Consider the following 19,237-nt stretch of genomic DNA (forward strand, 5'->3'; position numbering starts at 1 on the left):
TATTACATTTTTTTTCACTTCAAAGTTAGGGTATCTTAGTACAGAGGCATTTGAATACCGGATGCAGTAGTGTTGTGGTATGAAGAAATCGTAAAACATCTCCGTTTTTCCCTGTGAGTTGTACGGGTAAAGTAAAAGTGATAGATATAAAAGGCAGAGGAGAGATATGGGAGCATTCGTTTGCTAACTCCAGAATTGGACCTGAATATCTCCAGCAGATCTCAATTGTCTACCTGCTATTTGGAAAATAGACAATGTTGATCTACCAGAGAACTCCATACTGCAAACGAGCAAATTAGGATTACTCTTGCAGCTCTCTAAACACCCTAATTATTACTGCCTATAGAGAATCGTAACAGGTAGTTAAATAAATGTATAGCCAACACATGCATGTAATAATACACTATAATGACTGGTGATCAGAACATTTAATTATTTAGATACTTACATTTAAAAGAATATCTTTCAAAGAGCCCATTCTATTTTTATGTAAGATTGTATATTTTTTCAAGCTCTGCTTATTTTTCCGTTGTATTTAATAACTGTCTTTATTTCTGAAAACAGGGGGCAGTACTCCCCTTGGTACATGTGTAATTGAAAATCACAAACGGTTTCAATCATGCTGAGTTCCCAATTCAAAACTCCATAACCTGTATAAGTATTATAAGAAATCTTTTTTTGTTAGTAAGTTACATTATTTTTATTTTTATTTTTAATCTGCCAACTGAATATTTTCTTTGTTTGCCTAGTCATATGATAAACACAGTTTTCGTTTCTATTTTTAGGACTTACTCAACAAGCTAGGATAGGTTAATGTTTGTGTAAGTTCAGTAGGTATAGAGGTATATAAAAGCAGATGCTGATATTTTGACTACGTTTCAAATATTACGCCATTCTTACAGAGACATATAAAAAGGGGGAGTTTCTGGTGCGGGGAGAACGCCTCAATTATATTCCCGGAAATTATTTCGTGTGGAATCGAATTTTACATGAAAAAGACAGGAAGTGGCTAGATCGCGTCCAAAATTCTTAAATTTACCACATTTAAAGATGCATTTTAAATGCATTTTTCAATTATCACTTTTTTAAACGGTGAGAAAGTGAATATTAAAATGGCAAAGACACTGCTGGATGGAAAAAGATGGCTGAAGGAGACCTCTGGGACGGAGCCATTAAACCTGTCGAAACACAATCAGCCGACCTCTGTAAAACAAACTCTTAAATCGCTGATTAAATCACGGAGAATTGCAGAAGGAAAAGATGAGTTACAGGTTGATTTCCATGTGGAAAAGACGAAATGCGAGGTAAAAATAAATGTGCAAGGATGCATTCGTGTATTCGTTTGGATAAAAGATTGTGCAGAGAAAGTTGGCACTGTGCCAAAAATTAAGCATTTTTGAATGATTGGCATAATTGAGTAGATATAGCTCAGAAAAGGATTTCGGAAGTTTAACAGTTCTCTTTTTTAATTTTGTGAAATTTTACATTGATTGGATGAATTGGTTTCGTTATGATGATACATATACATGTACGTAGTGGATTTCTATTTATAGACCTTATGCCACGTTCTGGCTCATAAAGGACTATGCACTTTATAAATCGGTCCCGAGGTCAACTTATATAATTTATTCATTAAGTACTTGTATTATTTGACATATAAGTATTTTTCATTTTAAGTTGACTCCAGAGGAAAAAAAAAAGCAGAGGGAAAGGAAAGAACAAAATCGTCGGGCAGCCATGAGATGTAGAGAGCGTAAAAAGGAAGAACTGAAACATTTACAAAAAGTATGACAAAATTATAGAGTTTGTAGATATAGAGTGAACAATTATTTTTCAAGTTGCAAAGTCTTCAGTTTATTTCAAACATCATTTTAATAGATAGTTAAGTAAGATAAATACTCAGGGTTGTCTCTAAAAATTGAAGTAGAAGGGAGAAATAAAAAAGTAGAAGGGGATCTGGAGGTCTAGCTTATAGCTAGATTGTGTTTGAAATGCAATAATAGCCGGGTAATTACGCCACTTTAGGCGGGGGAATTCCCCGCCTCCCGGGTCTTAGAGACAACCCTGAATACTAAATAAGTTAAATAGATAGTTAAGTAGGATAAATATTAAATATTTATTATCATTTGCTCGGAATAAGATGTTATACATGTAGAATAGAAGGATTGACCTCAACTAGGCTTGAACCCAAGACCTTTAAACCAGAGGTTTTCCTACTGTTTTTAAACGGGGTCCAGGTTCCGTAGATTTGGGAAAATTGACGCGTAAACTGTTCAAATTGGGAAAATTACAAAATAGTACTGATTTCATTTGAGGACCAACCTTTGGCAAAATTTTATACTTTATTACTTCTCCCCCACAGAAATTAGTGAGAAGTTTGTAAGACATAATTTATTTTATGATGTAACAATGATATGTAAAGATTTTAAACCTATTTTTCAAATAATAAGTGTTACTGAAATAAAATTGAAACAAACGCACACATATACATTCAAAGATTAAAAGAAAATACTTTTTTTTCCAAATTTCTTAGAGTTTTTCAATTTGAAAAAGTTTATTGAATTCATGCATTTCTACCTCTTATAGATGAAATGTTTCTTAATTATGTAAGCCAATTGACAAACATGCAAAAAAATAATTCTTTGCAAAATGGCAATGATATTTGCATATTGGAGTACATGTATTAGTCCTACTCTTTGAGCCAATAACAACCATTACACATAGAGACTGTTTGATTTTTAAGATAACTGTAGGCTTACGATTTTCTGGTAGTTTTACCATTTAATTGACACATATATTAACTTATTTTAAATTATCAATTTTAAAAAGCAGTTAACATCGGTTGTTTTAGGAAATTGTGGCGAAGTTACGGTAAGCGAATGTGTCATTGAAGTCACCCCCTAGTTGGTCCATTATTTTTGCCAGTAATAAACAAATGTGAAGAAAAAAGCTGTTGAAGTTGCATTTTAAATACCAACAGAACATGTTTTGATATTTTAATAAAATAATTGACATTTGATTGGGAAAAATGGATCTTGGTTTGGGAAAATATTGGCAATTTTTTGATTGGGAATCGGTCCAGTAAATGGACCCTAAACTAAGCAAGGAAAACCCCTGCTTAGCTTAAACGCATCAGTTTAAAAACCAATGTTCTATTGACAGAGCTAAAGGGATAACCATCTAACTAGTAGGAGTGTGGCAGTACTGAGACCAATCACATTATTCACTTAGTGAATTTCACTATTACGAAGAAAATACAAAGTTTATTTCACATATTAGCTCTTAAGCTCATTAAGCAATTGTGTGAATTGTGAATAAGATAATGCCTCTGATTTAGTAAATATTAACTGTTTTACTCCAAATCAATCGTGTTTTAAAATTCTTTTGATTTAAATGTGGGACAGTCTTACAGCATTTTTATTTAACTGATGTCAATGTTAATTTACATTTTCGCCAACAACTATACATGATTTATGGTTGCTGATTGTATGAAAGATAAATTCACTTCCTTCATTTAATTTTTGTTATTTCAGGAAGAAAATTCATTGAGGATGCGCCGTGAGAAGCTGATGGAAAAAGTTGAAATTTTACTTGAAGAGAAAGAAAAACTCTTGCATACCATTCGCTCAACTGGAAATGTTCCATTTTCTTGTTCGTGTCCTAATTCAGAGGGAGATTGCATTCACTGTTTATCCAATTCTGATTCAAATTTGCAGTCTGAATCCTCCAGTAGTTCAACAAGCACCCGTAAACCCATAATTTCAGTAGCAGACAGTTGTGATAGCGAAACGGATAGCTGTAATGATGATGAGTCAGATGATGAGGATGGAGATGATGAATCGGATCGTCTCGTTATTGATACAAAGGGACAAAACGAGGACACAGAGGTTCTGGATTTGAGTTTTTCGAAAGAGAGACATGACGTTCAAATGGAAGTGACCGATTCTGACAGTCAACCAAGCAGCTCTCAGAACTACAGCTCCTTCGAGTACGATGAACCAGTGGCTCCAATTTCTACTTTTCCTGCAGCAGGTAAAAGTTCTGGTCAGTACAATCCACAGGATTACATTAAACAAGAAGAAACAGAAATGGAGGAGTCGGACTACGTTATGAGCTCTCAAGAAAGCACAATGTCTTTTTACAGTTCCCAAGATAGCATTGATGGAAGTTTCATAAAACATGGTGGGCGAAATGATGATGTTTCATGTGATTAGGCTTTAAAAAATTAATTTCTTGGTTCTCAGGCCAACATTTTCAAAATTAGATCCCGCTGGGTGATAATATTTTTTTCTTTTTATTTAATTAAAAAAGGATGTGTTATTTTTATTTTAACTATGTGCAATTCTTATTCAAATCCAGAAAAAGCGACGTTTAAAAGCAGATAAATAGTTACCTTGCAATTAATGAATTGGATTTATTAGCTCAAACTAAATGAAAAAAAAAATAAGTCATCATGTTCTTCAAGAAACACCACAACATTGAACTACAAGGCTTGAGAAAGCCAAGTGTTTAAGCATAATGGGATGTTTAGTAAAGTACAAGCTGTATGAACTCTCCTCATACTGTATATGCATTTGAGGTTAAACAACGTTCTTCTTCATATACCAAAACTAAAACCATTGCTGTCGTGATAATAACTAAACACAGCACAACGTAACTAGATTCAGCAGCCATTTGTAATTGTTATAATCAAATCTGAATCATCGCAATGTTTGCAATTATGTTCTTTATTTAGTCAAGCGTTTTACTGACTTGAGTATCTAAATTGTGGTCCTAAATCTGGAAGTTTTTATTCCGGAATAAGCAAGCACACTATTGAAATTTTACGGTATTTACCCATTTAAAGATAAAAATTGCAATGCACATTGTTAAATCAGATTCGTGCGGGTCTGAGAACCAAGGAATTAATTTTGGATGGCTTTTATTTTTTTTTCAGGATATTTTGACATATAGGGCCTCTTTTCACATTATAAATCATCTTCTTATACATGCAGTATGTTCCAAAATTCAATTGCATATTATATTTCATTATTTGGTTTGATTTATGTTTTAAAATTGAACTCCTCTTTACTTTGAAATAGAGCCTTCTTAATAACAATTGTTTCATTCTAGAGGTAAATAAACTATGAATTATTCAATAATTTTAATTCAAATTTTATGCCATATATAAATTTTAAGGTTAAATTGATGATTGTAGTAAGAATTTGGGGTGTACTGTTGAATATGCTCATTGGCAGTCATTATGAACATTTGTCTTAATTATCCATTGCCACCTACCATTTTCTGTTCAAAATTTGTCAGCCATCTGTGATAATTGCATTACTTTAGAAGCCACTATTTGCACACAAAAGCAGCTGTTCTGATATTTTATTCATTTTGTATTTTCTTATTAGAAAGAAAGACTGTATAAAAGAGAGGAAAATGTTGAGGCAAAAATGTAGTAAGATATTAAGGTAATAAGATAGCTGTAATATGATAGCTTAACTTAATGGATGCGTAGACTAGTTCAAGTACAGTATGTTATACATGTAATATAGGACTTAAAATATGCAGAGAGTGAGCCTCGTAATGTATATGAATGTTTTGCTTTGCATTTCATATGTTACTTGTTGTACAAAAAGGCAAGCAGCACTCTGTGTTTCATTTACTAAGTATATATGTACATTTATTATTAAAACTGTTTGTGATTTCTTCTGATGCGTTTTATTTTCACTTTTTATGCTATATGTACTATGTATTTGTATTTATTCTCGGGGAATGCAGACCCCACCCCCTCTAGATCCGAGGATTAAGTAAGGGGAAGTAAAGTACAAAAATGAAGTTTTCTTTGTTTAGATTCTAATTTGTTACACTCAACTGAACATAAATAATTTATACTATAAATAAACACAGTGTGTAGGTACGGAAGCACTCTCAAGAATGCAATTTATCTTTTACTGTGTACAATTAAAAACGTCTTCCTTGAAAAAAAAACTTCTGTTTCCTTCAATAACATGAAATCATAACATTTATTAGACAATTCATAAATACTTCATGGGTGGGCGGTACATGTAGATGCCATGTCTAACTGCACGGAAAGAGAGTCTTCAAATAGGGCCTCTGCACAAAATCACGAACGGGCCTCTCTAATTTAAATGCTTATAATGCTTCTACTCTACCGAGTATGATTCCCTCTTCTAACGAAAACAAAGTTAATTCATATATAGAAACTGACAGGACTGAAATCTACACGCCACGTTTATCGATTGGTCGAAACCTACAGCGTCCTAAGAAAAATCACGGACTGCACGAAAAAATCAATTAACATGTGCACGAAAAAAAATCGAATTAACGATGTTTCCTTAAAGAAATTGTGGGAATTGTACTCGGCAGATGTAAATATTATAAAATAAATACATATATAATATATTTTTTGATTTCTAATTCATACATGTACTTGGTTTTATACGATGTTGACTACAATTAGGATCAGAGGTATTTTAATAGATTGACTAGACTATTGTTGTGTTTCTGCATCTTCCCAAGTCAAGGGTTTCTGATCCGCTCGGCTCTACATAAACCCTTTATGTAGAGCGGAGTGGAACAGAAACCCTTGACTTGGGAAGATGGTGTTTCTGTTGTGTCTCATTGGCTATCACAGTTATCAACCCACATAGGTGCAAATTAACTCGGTCAAATTAAAACAAAAGAAAAAGAATATGATTCAAAATTATTGATTTGAATCTATTTTAATTTGGAAGTCAATTATAAAATGATATAGAGGTAACTGTGAGGTACTTGTGGGGATCCTGCTTATAGCAATACCCCACCCCTATTTTTTCTGATCTCTAACCATATATCATATATGTCTCGATTTGAAAAATCACAGTTACACATCTAGTGACTTAGATATTTTGAAATACTCGTGTACGATTGAAAACGTAATGTTTATTAAACAAAGAAATACAAAGATTTTAAGTAGATGAACTATAATTACACTCCGTCCGTACTGATACATAGTGAATATGCATGATGTACTACGTTGCTCATAAAATGATGCATATATATAACGTATGTTTTACCCCATTTCATTTCAAATATTTACACACAGTTACGTTAAAAAAAATTTCAGGGAATATGTAACGTATATTGAAATGATATAAGAAATGAACTCAATGTCTACTTAAGTCAGTAAGTTATACGAGTATAACCTGCATGGGTTGACGCAGTTTACGCTTTATAATTCGCGGCATTTTATTGGATAGAAAAATTTGATTTTTCCGTCCGATCAAATGCCGCGTTACAACCAAAATTAGATTATTACGTGTAATTTATATGCGGGCAAATTGATTGAAACTGATTATATCGTGATTTGGTTTTAACAGCAATTGTCTGAACCAGTCGAATTTCTAACAAATAGGGAATAGATTTAAGAAAAGGAAGAAATTAAGTTTCGTATCAGCATTTTACATATTCATTTTCTTCATAAACAATTCTGACCAAACCTGGCGCTAAACCTTGCAAAACTAGAGGGTCTACTTTAATATAATACGCAGTTCAACTTTTACAAAAGCTTTCTTATATAAGGTATATTTAAGTCTGCTCGAATTATAACCACTAGCTTCAAGAAAGAGTCATTAGAGGCTTCATTACAGAAATTATCAACGGAAAACAATTTTTGGTTTATTTGGTCCAAACGCATACGATGTACAAAATTTGAGCTGAAGGCAACACTGCTTAAAATATTTATCATCCGCGATGAAGGTTTTGACGCTGTTCACCTTACATATAGACAAATAACACTACAGAAGAATAGAAGTAATGTAAGAATATCAAATATATAAAATGGGAGTTTATAAACATGTACATAAGGGGTTGATAGTACTGGTTCCTGAAGAACTAGGTGTTTGAGCAAAATTGAGTCCGGAATCTAAGTCTAAGTTGGTTTTACGTTTACTCTCTCGGGAATTACTTCCGGTATCTTAATATTCGGTTGAAAACGGATCGCCCATTGTCATTCGGCGCACCTCGGCCGATTCCGGTATGAGGTACGAATCTGCCGAGGTGTGCCGAATGCGCCCATTGTAATAGATAAAATTAGATTGAGTGACCTCATCACTGAGATTGAAAATGGTATTCAACAGAGTAAAGAATTTTATATCATATTGGTATTTACAGTATCTACTTGCAACATCTGTATATATGCTGGAGCCTATAGAGAGAAGAATATTCAGTATCCTTTTGTTTACAATCCGCTGTTCTTCTCTGTTCTTGTGTTTACAATCTGTTAATCACTTTGAGACGCTAGGGATGAAAAAAAAACATTGTTTAATAAACTTCATCATTTTCAGAATTAATAAACATTTCACACTTTTTCGAATTTTAAAACTTAAGATCACAAAATGCATTCTATAGTCTAAAGAATCTGACTTTAACCATGTTAACTGTTAATTTGTTTTTAAGCTGTTATGCTCCATATGGGCAGTTAGTTTTAATATGTTTATATTACATTCATTTATACAAATTCAATGAATAATTTAAAGTATATTTCATAGTAAGAACCATGAAATATCGCAGTTCAATAGTTAATGTGACTTTTGTGCAAGCAAGAAGTATTAAGAGAATTTTTGTAATGATGTGGATAGGAAAATCAAGTATTTGTTAAGAATCACGAATAAGTCAAAAAATAACTTTTCACCTAGCACATGTAATTAAGATGGATACCACATACCGTAATATTTAAGTTAGTGAACTTCGTTCTAAAAGATTTATTTTGTAAGCTCTGACAGCTGGATTAATTTAAATTAATGATGTTACTCTCCTTGACCGATCCCTTAGATTGCTTCTTGATTATTGTGCTGGCAATGTTCATGTACACCAGTTACGTCTTTTTACCAGACCATGCTAGAATGATTGTCTATTTCATCAATTCGTACATACTTGGAAAAAATCAACCAGAGATTGTTGATGGAGTGTGAATAAAGAAAAGCACACGTACAATTGAAAAGAGTACTAGTACATGGACTGGAAAAACATTGAGAAGAATGAATCCTAGATAGTGAAGGGTGGAGTTTAAAAAACATTATCACTTTAGTCACTTAAAAGTTAATATTACATGCAGAGATTATCTGTATTACTTTTAGTTTATCAAAATGCCACTTTTTTTTTATTTGATTGCTTTGACTGGTAAATGTAGTAGATTGTGTGCATGTATTTGATTGTTATTTTACTTGAATACTTGTTTTGAATGAATTTTTAGACACTGTAGAGCTTTATGTGAGAACCAAAGCTAATTGTTTATTATCGAAGACAATCAAAGTGTAAGAAAAATTTTTGAAAATATAACTCTTTGCTGGGAGGCCAAAAAAAACCCAAAAAAACCCCCAAAACCAAGAAGTAATATTATGATCCGTAGTCTTGAAAAATCACCCTTCCTTATATTGTCCACACAAACCCATTTTTTGAGCCAGTATCTTTAAATTTCCTATCATAGAGAGATTCAATTTGGCTTTGATATTAAGACTAATGCAGACACCAAATTTAGAGACAGTCCCTCATAATATTTTTCTTCAAAATTAACACTACATGCTATTGCTTGTCAATCTAACAAATTATAGACAAACTCATTTGTCAACCTATTTCACCTTGAGTGATTTTCTATTTTGCTGGATTTTCAATTGTTTCTTGTGATGGGCTTAAGTCAGATTTTGTGAAGGCAGCCTTGCCAAGCCGGATCCTACTGAGATTTTTTAAACTGATATTTTGTGTAATTGTTAATAGCAAGTAGATTTAAGATTTGTTTTTATTGCAGCATATGCTCTAATTTGCCACCAATGTTATTATATATTCATTTATGTACTGAAAATACTGTCTAAAATACTGACCAATATAATGCTTGCAAAAATGGTTTGTTTTTTTTAATTTAATATTTTTACATAATGTTGTTATATAGCTAGAATATGCTTTGTATTGTATGTAGTTAAAGGGGGAAATTCCCTAAAGTATGCCATATAAACCCAGAAGTTCAAATGTATAAAAACTGTGTATAGAAATGTACAGTTATGTGTTGTGTGAACATTTGAATGACCTACATATAATAACTAGAATTTATTTATGATCACTCCTTAGGAAAAATAGTTTACGCATATTATCATACATAAATGTACTTGCAATGGAATTTACAAAGTTTATGTATATGATTTAAAAATGCAAATTTTAAGTTGGGGAGCACTGATTTCTTGCCAGTAAAAGTGTTATTACCTTTGATGTGCGTTTTTCTGGATTTTTAGTTTCTATGGTTATAAATTATGTCAAGGTCATAAGTATTGTTACTTTCACGGGCACATGGCGTTAAAATATTACTTATTATAGAAAGATAGTTTCATGTATTATACTAATAACCTTGTTATTATTATAGTACACTGTACTGGAAAAATCTTATTATAGTAAAGAGAAAATCTTATTGCAAAAAGAAACATATTTTAACATCAAGCGCCTATATAGTCACTGTCTTAAAACAAGGTTACTAAATCATTATCATAATTACATGTATAAACATAATATGAACAAATGTGTGATTTGGATGCAACATAGATACAGGTCTCTGTCAAAATATCTGATGTCTGGATTTGAATGTCCTACATATTATTGCAAATAAGCAATGCAATGGTATCATATTTTAGCATACGTTTTAACAGGCTAGGGGCAGACCCCCCCCCCCCCCCTTGCAAAATTCTTATTTCTTAAATATGCCTCAGACCCCCCCCCCCCCCCCCCCCCCCCTGGAAAAATTTTCTGGATCGTTGCATGTTATACCCCATACCATATTCATGTAGAATTGATTGCTCTTGCACGGATTCAGAAATTTTTCAGGGGGAATTCGAGGTATAACTTTACTTGCTCTGGGATGGAAAGGGGAAAGTCCAAGGCCTTATTTTCGGTAATTTTACTTTGTAAATTGAACAAGTTTAAATTTTCCATGACCCCCTATAGATACGCGCATATTACTACTGGGTAATCCGTTTTCACTTCTAGTTATTAGCTCACCTGAGCTGAAAGCTCAAGTGAGCTTTTCTGATCACATTTTGTCTGTTGTCCATCTGTCCGTAAACTTTTCACATTTTCAACATCTTCTCAAGAACTAATGGGCCAATTTCAACCAAACTTGGCACAAATCATCCTTAGGCAAAGGGAATTCAAAGTTGTGAAAATTAAGGGCAACACCCTTTTTCAAGGGGAGATAATTAGAAATTAATGAAAAATTTTGAGAAATTTTCAAAAATCTTCTTCTCAGAAACTAATCAGCCAGGAAAGCTGAAACTTGTGTGGAAGCATCCTTAGGTAGTGTAGATTCAAAGTTGTGAAAATCATGACCCCCAGGGGTAGGGTGGGACCACAATGGGGGGGTCGATGTTTTACATAGGAATAATAGGGTAAATCTTTAAAAATCTTCTTCTCAAAAACGCATCAGCTAGGAAAGCTGAAACTTGTTTGGAAACATCCTCAGGTAGTGCGGATTCCAAGTTGTGAAAATCATGACCCCCGGGGGTAGGGGGGCCACAATAGGGGTCAAATTTTTACACAGGAATATATAGAGTAAATCTTTAAAAATCTTCTTCTCAGAAACTAATCAGCCAGGGAAGCTGAAACTTGTGTGGAAGCATCCTCAGGTAGTGTAGATTTAAAGTTGTGAAAATCATGACCCCCGGGGGTAGGTGGGGGGGGGGGCACAAGGGGTGTGGGATTGATCAAAGTTTTACATAGGAATATATAGAGTAAATCTTTAAAAATCTTCTTCCCAGAAACTAATCAGCCAGGAAAGCTAAGACTTGTGTGGAAGCATTCTCAGGTAGTGTAGATTCCAAGTTGTGAAAAGCATGACCCCGGGAGTAAGGGGGGCCACAATGGGGGGGGGGGGTCGAAGTTTTACATAGAAATATATAGAGTAAATCTTTTTTTAAAAATCCTTTTCTCAGAAACTAATCATCCAGGAAAGCTGAAACTTCTGTGGAAGCATCCTCAGGTAGTGTAGATTCAAAGTTGTGAAAATCATGACCCCCGTATATAGGGTGGGGCCACAATGGGGGTCAAAGTTTTACATAGGAATATATAGAGTAAATCTTTAAAAATCTTCTTCTCAGAAACTAATCAGCCAGATGATTCTTTATAATTGTTAAGACTCTGGCTCCAGGACAATTCTTCGGCCTCACAAGAAGGTTCAGAGTTTGATGTAGCTTTATATCCCATAAATAAACAATTGTTAAGGATCTTTTTGAGAACTGCAATACTCAACATGTAATATGACCATAAAATCATCATGTTAGAAAAGGGACTAATGATTATAAACATAAGAATATCCAGGGGGAAAATGAATTTTATTTATACAGGATCTACATGTATTATTGTACATTGTCCAGATAGTTTGTATTATGACTCCATTAAGCTGATTTTATCATACCTGTTGTTCCCCAGGTGAGCGATGTGGCCCATGGGCCTCTTGTTCTTTCTTCTCCTCAATTCTTTGGTATGTTTAACTGTGTCACGTCGTTTCAATACTTTTTGCAAGAAAACTAATGAAAACGGTATACTATTTAAGGAATCATTCTTTGACTATTTTGGTCAAATTAAAGCACGAAGGGATTTGATTATTTTAGATTTGATCAAGCTCCGACCAAAACTATCACCTCACAATATTCTTAGAATGATTCCTTCTTACTTACATTTATAGAATTTTTAGAAACTGTACCATAAAATATTAGAATATTGACATATTTATGTGATTTTCATTTCTTTTAATTATGCAAATCCCGCTTGCGCCCCAACAATACGTCATTTGAATTTAACGAACTGTACACTATCGTAGTGTTATCACTGAAAAAGTGAATGTAAAAGATTTGTTTCCTTTGATGAGTTACTTTTATATACATGATAGTAACTAAGTTAAAATATTATATAAAAAAAAATACGCAGGATAATTTTGAATAGTTATGAAAATCTATGCTAGATTTGGTTTAATTAACAATACATTTTGTATAATCTAAATATCGTAGTCATGAAAGGGGAAAGGGGGGGGGGGTTATGATAAACCAAAACCACTGTCCAGTAGTTATTTAATTGGAAAAGAACCTGATGAAAAAAAATAAAAGGTTAAACTAGGGTATATTACATTAAAAAAAATGAATGATGTTTGTAGAGATGATAAAAGACCAGGGGTCACTAGTTTCTTAATCTTGGTAGATACTCCTTTGCTCGTCAAGTCTGCCTGTCTGATGCCCTGGGGCAGATATGGCGATTGCCCCAAATTTTTACAATTTTGGCCCAAAAGTCGAACAGAGAGCAATTTATGTAGGTCATCTAATCGGTTTGATTAGCGTAACAATTTATTTAATTAATCCAAAATAAAACCAATGTGTTATGTAATGTAAAGTAAACATATCTGACCCGCACGATACAATAACTTTCAGTCGGACAAAAATTTAAATGCCATCGACTGTGCTTGACAATAGTGGAAACACGGGATTTAAAAGATCCACCCCGATGTAATCAGGTGGAATAACCACAGATCGATGTCTGAATGTTGAAGAACCGGCGATATATTCCACTACGTCCCGACAGAACCTCCCGTAACTATGGCAAACAAATACCAAGCCAAGAGCCCGGTAAGGCGCACCTGTTATGCAATTTGCACGTAAAATAAGGTTTAAGTTGTGCACTAGATCGGATCTAGATATTGTGCAATCAAAAACAATCAACAAACCAAAGAACGGTTGTTAAAGTCTGGTTATTCGTTCTTTTTTTAGGATTTCGTCGACCTGGGTTCGGTTGGGATAGATTTCGGAGAGGATGAAGACTCGGGTGGATTTGAGTATCACAAGCTTACAGATCAACAGCTTAAATGTAAGTATACATATCTATGTTTGCACATGTTCAGAGGTACGATACGACCCACTTCTCGTTGCACATGAATTTTAAACATCCCTTTAAATTCAGACAAAACTTTATTGGTAAAGCATGAGATAGGAAGCCTTGAAGCAAGTTAAGCTATTAACTACCATAAAATATCGTAGTTGTGTCTTTTAGTGTTTGTGCAGAATTTTTTCTGTTACTAGTATCTAATGTAATGGTGTCCTTTTTTCAAAGTCGTAAGTAATTAATTGACTTGCTTTACATATCACATCGTTTTCGAAATTATTATCAGGCTATAGATGTCGACCAACATCAAACTTTACAAAGATTATAACCTTGAGCTTTGAAATAATAATGTATTTCTTGTCCACTTTCCTAGTGATTAGCCTCAACAATATTTCGATTGACAATGAACTGAAAAATACAAAATTATGATCGTCTATACAATCCTCTTTCTTTATCCCTCATATCGTTGGTGTTCAAATTTAGTCATTTATACATGACTGCAATTTCATTAATATTTGCGGTCAATATTTTTTCGTGGATATAGTAACAGTCACATTTTCAAGGATACGTAATTTCATGGCCAGTGATCCTATCAATATAACAAATGTATTATTAATTAGACATTTCAATGAACATTTATTTTCACGGATCTTCTCGATGCACAACGAAATCCACGAAAATTAGTATTCAATGAATATTAGTGAAACCGCAGTACATAAACTTTCAACAAAAGTATTCATAAAGTGGCTATAAAAGAAAACAATATGCTGATATATCCAGCTCGGTGCTCAGGTATTGATTAATGGATTAGTGATATGAAATACGAAATCAGCTATATAGGTGCTTGATGAATAATACAACACCATAAAGGGCAGCCATAGCACAGCTTTCCATGAATAAAAAGAAATGAATCAATCTTGATCCCGATAATGAATCTAGCATCAACAAATAAATTTGCGTACATATTTTTCTTTTGGAAGGGGAATGCTAAATTTTGTAATCGATCTTCGTATTGGTCCGAATTCAGGATCCCTCGTTTCTTAAAATTGATTGATAATTTACTGATGACGGTTTTCGTACATTAAATCTACGCTCTGTCACTTAATTTTTATTTTCTCTGTTACCAGGGAATTTGCAACAAAGACATCGGTTTCTAAGATAAGCCATTTTATGCTATGTACCAGACATCATGTTGTCTTTGAAGTGGCGAGAACAAAACTTGTTGTAATAGCGCTAACTTCCTTTTGCACCAGGATAGAATAATTTCTGAATTTGTTTTTCCATTAGCTAACCAGGAAAAGTCCATGGATTGAACTGTTTTTGAGAGATACTTGTCATCATCTTGATTTTACGATTTGAATTTTATATGTTCTTTGAAATAAATTTAATGTATTGTCGCATCTACTAATCAATTGCTGCATTTGCTGCCTCTGTCCTTTTGTCGTTATACTGCACAATGAAGGGTTCCTTTATAGATCAATGTCGGAAGATGCTGCTTTATGACAGAGCCAGGTAGCAATTCTTTTTTGGTATCGAGGTTAGTTAGGTTTAGCTGTATTTATTTTACTCACCTGCCTTTAAAAAAAGAGTTAAATTTTCTTTTCTACTCAGTCGACGGCACTAAGTTTTTTTTGTAAAAGTGACGTCAATATATTATCAAATAATTACATTTTCAACTGTCTTTGTCTGTGATACCATTACGAATCAATTTTGAACCATAAAACCCAATAACTTCATTACATACAATGTAGCATGTGCTACATGAAAAATAGTGGTTTTAAAATAATGTTGTTTTAAAGTGTATTAATTTGAAATAATATAAATATAAGTAATAAAAAATCATTCTTTGAATATTATGAGGTGATAATTTCGGTCGGAGCGTGGTCAAATCTATCATAAAGCCCTTCGGGCTTTATTGGAATTCCCTACGCCCCGACCGAAATTATCAACTCATAATATTCAAAGAATGATTCCTAAATCCTGAAATAGTAACCTTCAGTGGTGTGTATCAAAGGTCAATGATTTGGTTACTAAATGATTTGGTTTATTTGAGGAATAGAATAAGGAATCATTATTTGATTATTATGTTGTGATAATTTCGGTCGGGGCGTAGAGAAATCCAATAAAGCCCAAAAGGTTTTATGATAGCGCAGCGAGTTATCTAGAGCGTTTTCTACGAATGAGTAAGTCAGAAGTTCGAATTCTACTACGGCTTTTACAATTTTTACCATTCCAAACATTTCTTCAACATATTTTTGGTCAAATATTGTAAAATTTTAAAAATTTCAAAACGATGAATTATTTTCATTGCTAGTATGATGTACTTTTATCCACATTTTTATCGACAGGTGTCAAATACAACCTTAATTTGATATTCATGTGAAGATGGAGGGGTATATTTTTCCATCATGACGACTTGTTGTTAAATTTTCGAACACACTGAGTTAAAATCAACACTCTTTATTGCAGTATGTAAAGAATGTTTCGAGTTCTTTGACAAGGACCACAGTGGCGCCATTGAGAAAGCCGAGCTGATCACGGTGATGCGAGCAGTAGGACTCAACCCGTCCAAAAAAGACGTGGAGAAAATGATCAAGTCAGTTGCAGAGAAGGGTAAGATGTAAAAATCGCCTGAAATTCCTGTGTTTGTTAGCAAAAGGTGTAAGCTTTCGGAATCACCAAAGGACAAATGATAGTTTAGGGTGTTGGCTTATTTTCAATGAATCATTTCCCAAAAATTCCGGGTATTTTTTTTTTTATAAATTGTAGAATTTTTAACTCATGTTATATATGCACTCATTGACAGTATCATGTCCACTGTGACTTTGACTTTCAAGTGACCTCGGATCAGGTTCATGACACATTCTCATGAGCAATATTTGATCCAAGTATGAGTTTTTTGTTATTCTATTCTCATTTCTGGACTGGGCACGAGAGTGGAACAAGCATATGAACGGACGGACATAGAGAAAGGAGGGTGAAGATGAAACTATGTTGACATTATAACGAAATCTTATGCATTAGTCTTAGTCTAATTAGACTCGTAGAGTCCAGAGTATGCGGCGATGCCGAGAGGGTGGGTCGGTGGGTGGGTAGGGGGGTTGGGGGTTGGACATACTAGTACTAATAATGAAGTACTTCTCTTTTCCTTCAAGGGGGAGAGGGTATAAGGAAGTCGTGTTACTGTTATATTTCTGTCATACTGTAGAGCCCTTTTGAATTTATTGGGTGTATGTAAATACATTTACAGAACAAGCCATACTGTAAATTTTATTTACACCAAATATTTTACAAAATGACATATTTACATCTGTACTACTTTGACCAATTTTTGTTTAGAATTGATTTTGATATGTGTGTTACAGGAAACGAGTCCATATCGTGGCCAGTATTTCAAGAACTACTCAGCAGCTCCTGGAAATCAGTGAAACAGAGTAAACTAGAAATGTTGGCCTCCTTCCACATATTTGACATCAACAAGGATGGTTACGTGGACGCCTCAGAATTGAAGAAGACCCTGACCAGTATGGGGGAGTCCCTTACTGAAGAAGAGGCCGAGGTTCTTCTAAGAACCGCGGACACGAATGGTGACGGAAAAATTGACTATAAAGGTAAAGTTGCAAGCATAACAATCTTTATTTCTTTTTTTTTTGGACTATATTAACGTTACTGTAATACTGTAAACCTATTGCACGTGACTGTGTATTCTATTTACGCTTTTGGCGGAAAGTTGATTTGCAAAATCAAGTACAGTACAACGCTTACTGTCATGCATTCATCTCAGGTGGGTTTTTATTCGTAAGAGGCTTTATCAAAATAAAAGTTACTTACAGTAGTTTTTACAACTAATATATTTTACTCTGTTGTGTAATAGTTTCCGTAGAATTTTTTTTTGTTCGTTAATTAAAAAACGAAAAAAATGCAATAACATTTTTCATTTATTACTTTCAGAGTTCGTGAATATGATTTGCGAGTTTTGAAAACGAGGATGACGCAATAGACCTCTTACCGTTTCTGCTAGCAGAGCGGACTCGTAGAACGCATGCATGCAGGTTCTATTCTGAGATCTGCGGCCGATGGAGGGTTTATAAACGGTAGCCTGTTCTATTTACATGTTGTACGTGTTTGACTGGTGACTTTGATGGCGTGACTGTGACCAGAAACTTTTTCATAGATCTACATTATGAGTTACGGTTCATCATTTTAAATACATTTTTATTTACATGTATATTCTTGAGAAAAATGATTAAAAACACGAAAAAAATATATATATTTTGTTTTATATTCAACTATTATCACTTAGTTTAACTAACAGATAGGATTTTTAATGATATATTGAAAATGGTCAAATGTAATTACTTTTCCGGTTCAAAGGAGCATCTCAAAGTGCGTTTTTTTTCTCCACCCCCCCCCTTTCCCCCTCCAAAATCTCATTAAGGGTAATGTACAAACTGTATAATTACCGGTATATATTATACATCAATTTTTGTGTAATTATTCAGTTTCCTACGAAAACCTGTTAGGCTCAATTTCAAAAAATTAACTCGTTAGTATTTGGTAATAACGAGTTAATATTTCATTTTAACGAGTTAGTTATCTTTTGATACGAGTTATCTAGTTACGATGAGTTAGGATCTTGTTATAATGAATTAGCTTAGTATCTCGTTATAACGAGTCAATTTTAGAGGCATGTAATTGTTTTAAGTCATTAACATAAACACTTTGTATCTAATTTCCGTTCACGATCTCAGCCCGGTCATGGAATATCTCCAGTTTAACTTAATTTGATATCTAAATCTCGAAAGTTAAAGTAAAACCAAATTTCTTATAAATTGCGTAAATTAAGATATACAACTTTTTATTCTATACGACTAACCGATTACTGATTTTGTGACCGTTCCGACCGGTTAGAAATTAATGGATTCAACATTTGTTGGAATAACTTGTACATGTATATGATTAATAAATTGATACTTAATTCTTTAATTTCACCGTGGATTTAAATACATGTACGTGGTGGGATCTGCGACATTTATCAAAGTTGAGCCAAAATGAATTCCCATGATTCAACAGTATCATTTTAGAGTACATGTCCTGGCTGGAGCGAGATTCAGAGTGAGATGACGAACCATACGAATTCGCGCGCCTGCAAAGTTAATTCGAGAACAATCAATGACTGATCAATTACACTAAGGTGATTTAAATCATGTCATGTCAATACAATACGGACTATTTGTATAAATGAAAAGACGTAATATGTAGTTTATATATTGGTAAAACGATATAAAAGTACTAATATATCAATGTAAACGTATTAAAAAACAGGTGTAGGCCCCTATACGATTCC

At 33.5% G+C, this 19,237-nt stretch overlaps 3 protein-coding genes across 3 annotated transcripts; all 3 read left to right on the forward strand.

Annotated features, from left to right (window-relative positions):
• Positions 1-798: 798 nt before the first annotated feature.
• Positions 799-5,695, forward strand: LOC105341777 (protein c-Fos). The gene is made up of 3 exons (XM_011448482.4): positions 799-1,304; positions 1,678-1,785; positions 3,534-5,695. Exons 1-3 carry the CDS (start codon positions 1,062-1,064, stop codon positions 4,212-4,214), a joined length of 1,032 nt encoding a protein of 343 aa, XP_011446784.2. The 5' UTR covers positions 799-1,061; the 3' UTR covers positions 4,215-5,695.
• A 2,235-nt stretch (positions 5,696-7,930) lies between these two features.
• LOC105341778 (serine palmitoyltransferase small subunit A) lies at positions 7,931-10,243 on the forward strand. The gene is made up of 3 exons (XM_020072767.3): positions 7,931-7,984; positions 8,056-8,212; positions 8,818-10,243. Exons 2-3 carry the CDS (start codon positions 8,110-8,112, stop codon positions 8,955-8,957), a joined length of 243 nt encoding a protein of 80 aa, XP_019928326.3. The 5' UTR covers positions 7,931-7,984; positions 8,056-8,109; the 3' UTR covers positions 8,958-10,243.
• A 3,244-nt stretch (positions 10,244-13,487) lies between these two features.
• On the forward strand, positions 13,488-18,146 carry LOC105341779 (calmodulin). Its single transcript, XM_011448483.4, has 5 exons — positions 13,488-13,637; positions 13,779-13,875; positions 16,360-16,503; positions 17,256-17,501; positions 17,842-18,146. Exons 1-5 carry the CDS (start codon positions 13,608-13,610, stop codon positions 17,868-17,870), a joined length of 546 nt encoding a protein of 181 aa, XP_011446785.3. The 5' UTR covers positions 13,488-13,607; the 3' UTR covers positions 17,871-18,146.
• Positions 18,147-19,237: the final 1,091 nt, after the last annotated feature.

The sequence above is a fragment of the Magallana gigas genome, chromosome 6 (genome assembly GCF_963853765.1).
Source record: "Magallana gigas chromosome 6, xbMagGiga1.1, whole genome shotgun sequence".
NCBI classification, from domain to species: domain Eukaryota; kingdom Metazoa; phylum Mollusca; class Bivalvia; order Ostreida; family Ostreidae; genus Magallana; species Magallana gigas.

What these genes read in the sequence shown, in the direction of transcription:
- LOC105341779 (XM_011448483.4), top strand. Translation starts at nt 13,608, where the DNA reads ATGGCAAACAAATACCAAGCCAAGAGCCCG. An exon ending in TACAGATCAACAGCTTAAAT is followed by an intron (nt 13,876 to 16,359) that starts GTAAGTATACAT and finishes TCTTTATTGCAG; the next exon opens with TATGTAAAGAATGTTTCGAG. An exon ending in CGGAAAAATTGACTATAAAG is followed by an intron (nt 17,502 to 17,841) that starts GTAAAGTTGCAA and finishes TATTACTTTCAG; the next exon opens with AGTTCGTGAATATGATTTGC.
- LOC105341777 (XM_011448482.4), top strand. Translation starts at nt 1,062, where the DNA reads ATGCATTTTTCAATTATCACTTTTTTAAACGGTGAGAAAGTGAATATT. An exon ending in TGGAAAAGACGAAATGCGAG is followed by an intron (nt 1,305 to 1,677) that starts GTAAAAATAAAT and finishes TTTCATTTTAAG; the next exon opens with TTGACTCCAGAGGAAAAAAA. An exon ending in AACTGAAACATTTACAAAAA is followed by an intron (nt 1,786 to 3,533) that starts GTATGACAAAAT and finishes TTGTTATTTCAG; the next exon opens with GAAGAAAATTCATTGAGGAT.
- LOC105341778 (XM_020072767.3), top strand. Translation starts at nt 8,110, where the DNA reads ATGGTATTCAACAGAGTAAAGAATTTTATATCATATTGGTATTTACAG. An exon ending in TATAGAGAGAAGAATATTCA is followed by an intron (nt 8,213 to 8,817) that starts GTATCCTTTTGT and finishes CCGATCCCTTAG; the next exon opens with ATTGCTTCTTGATTATTGTG.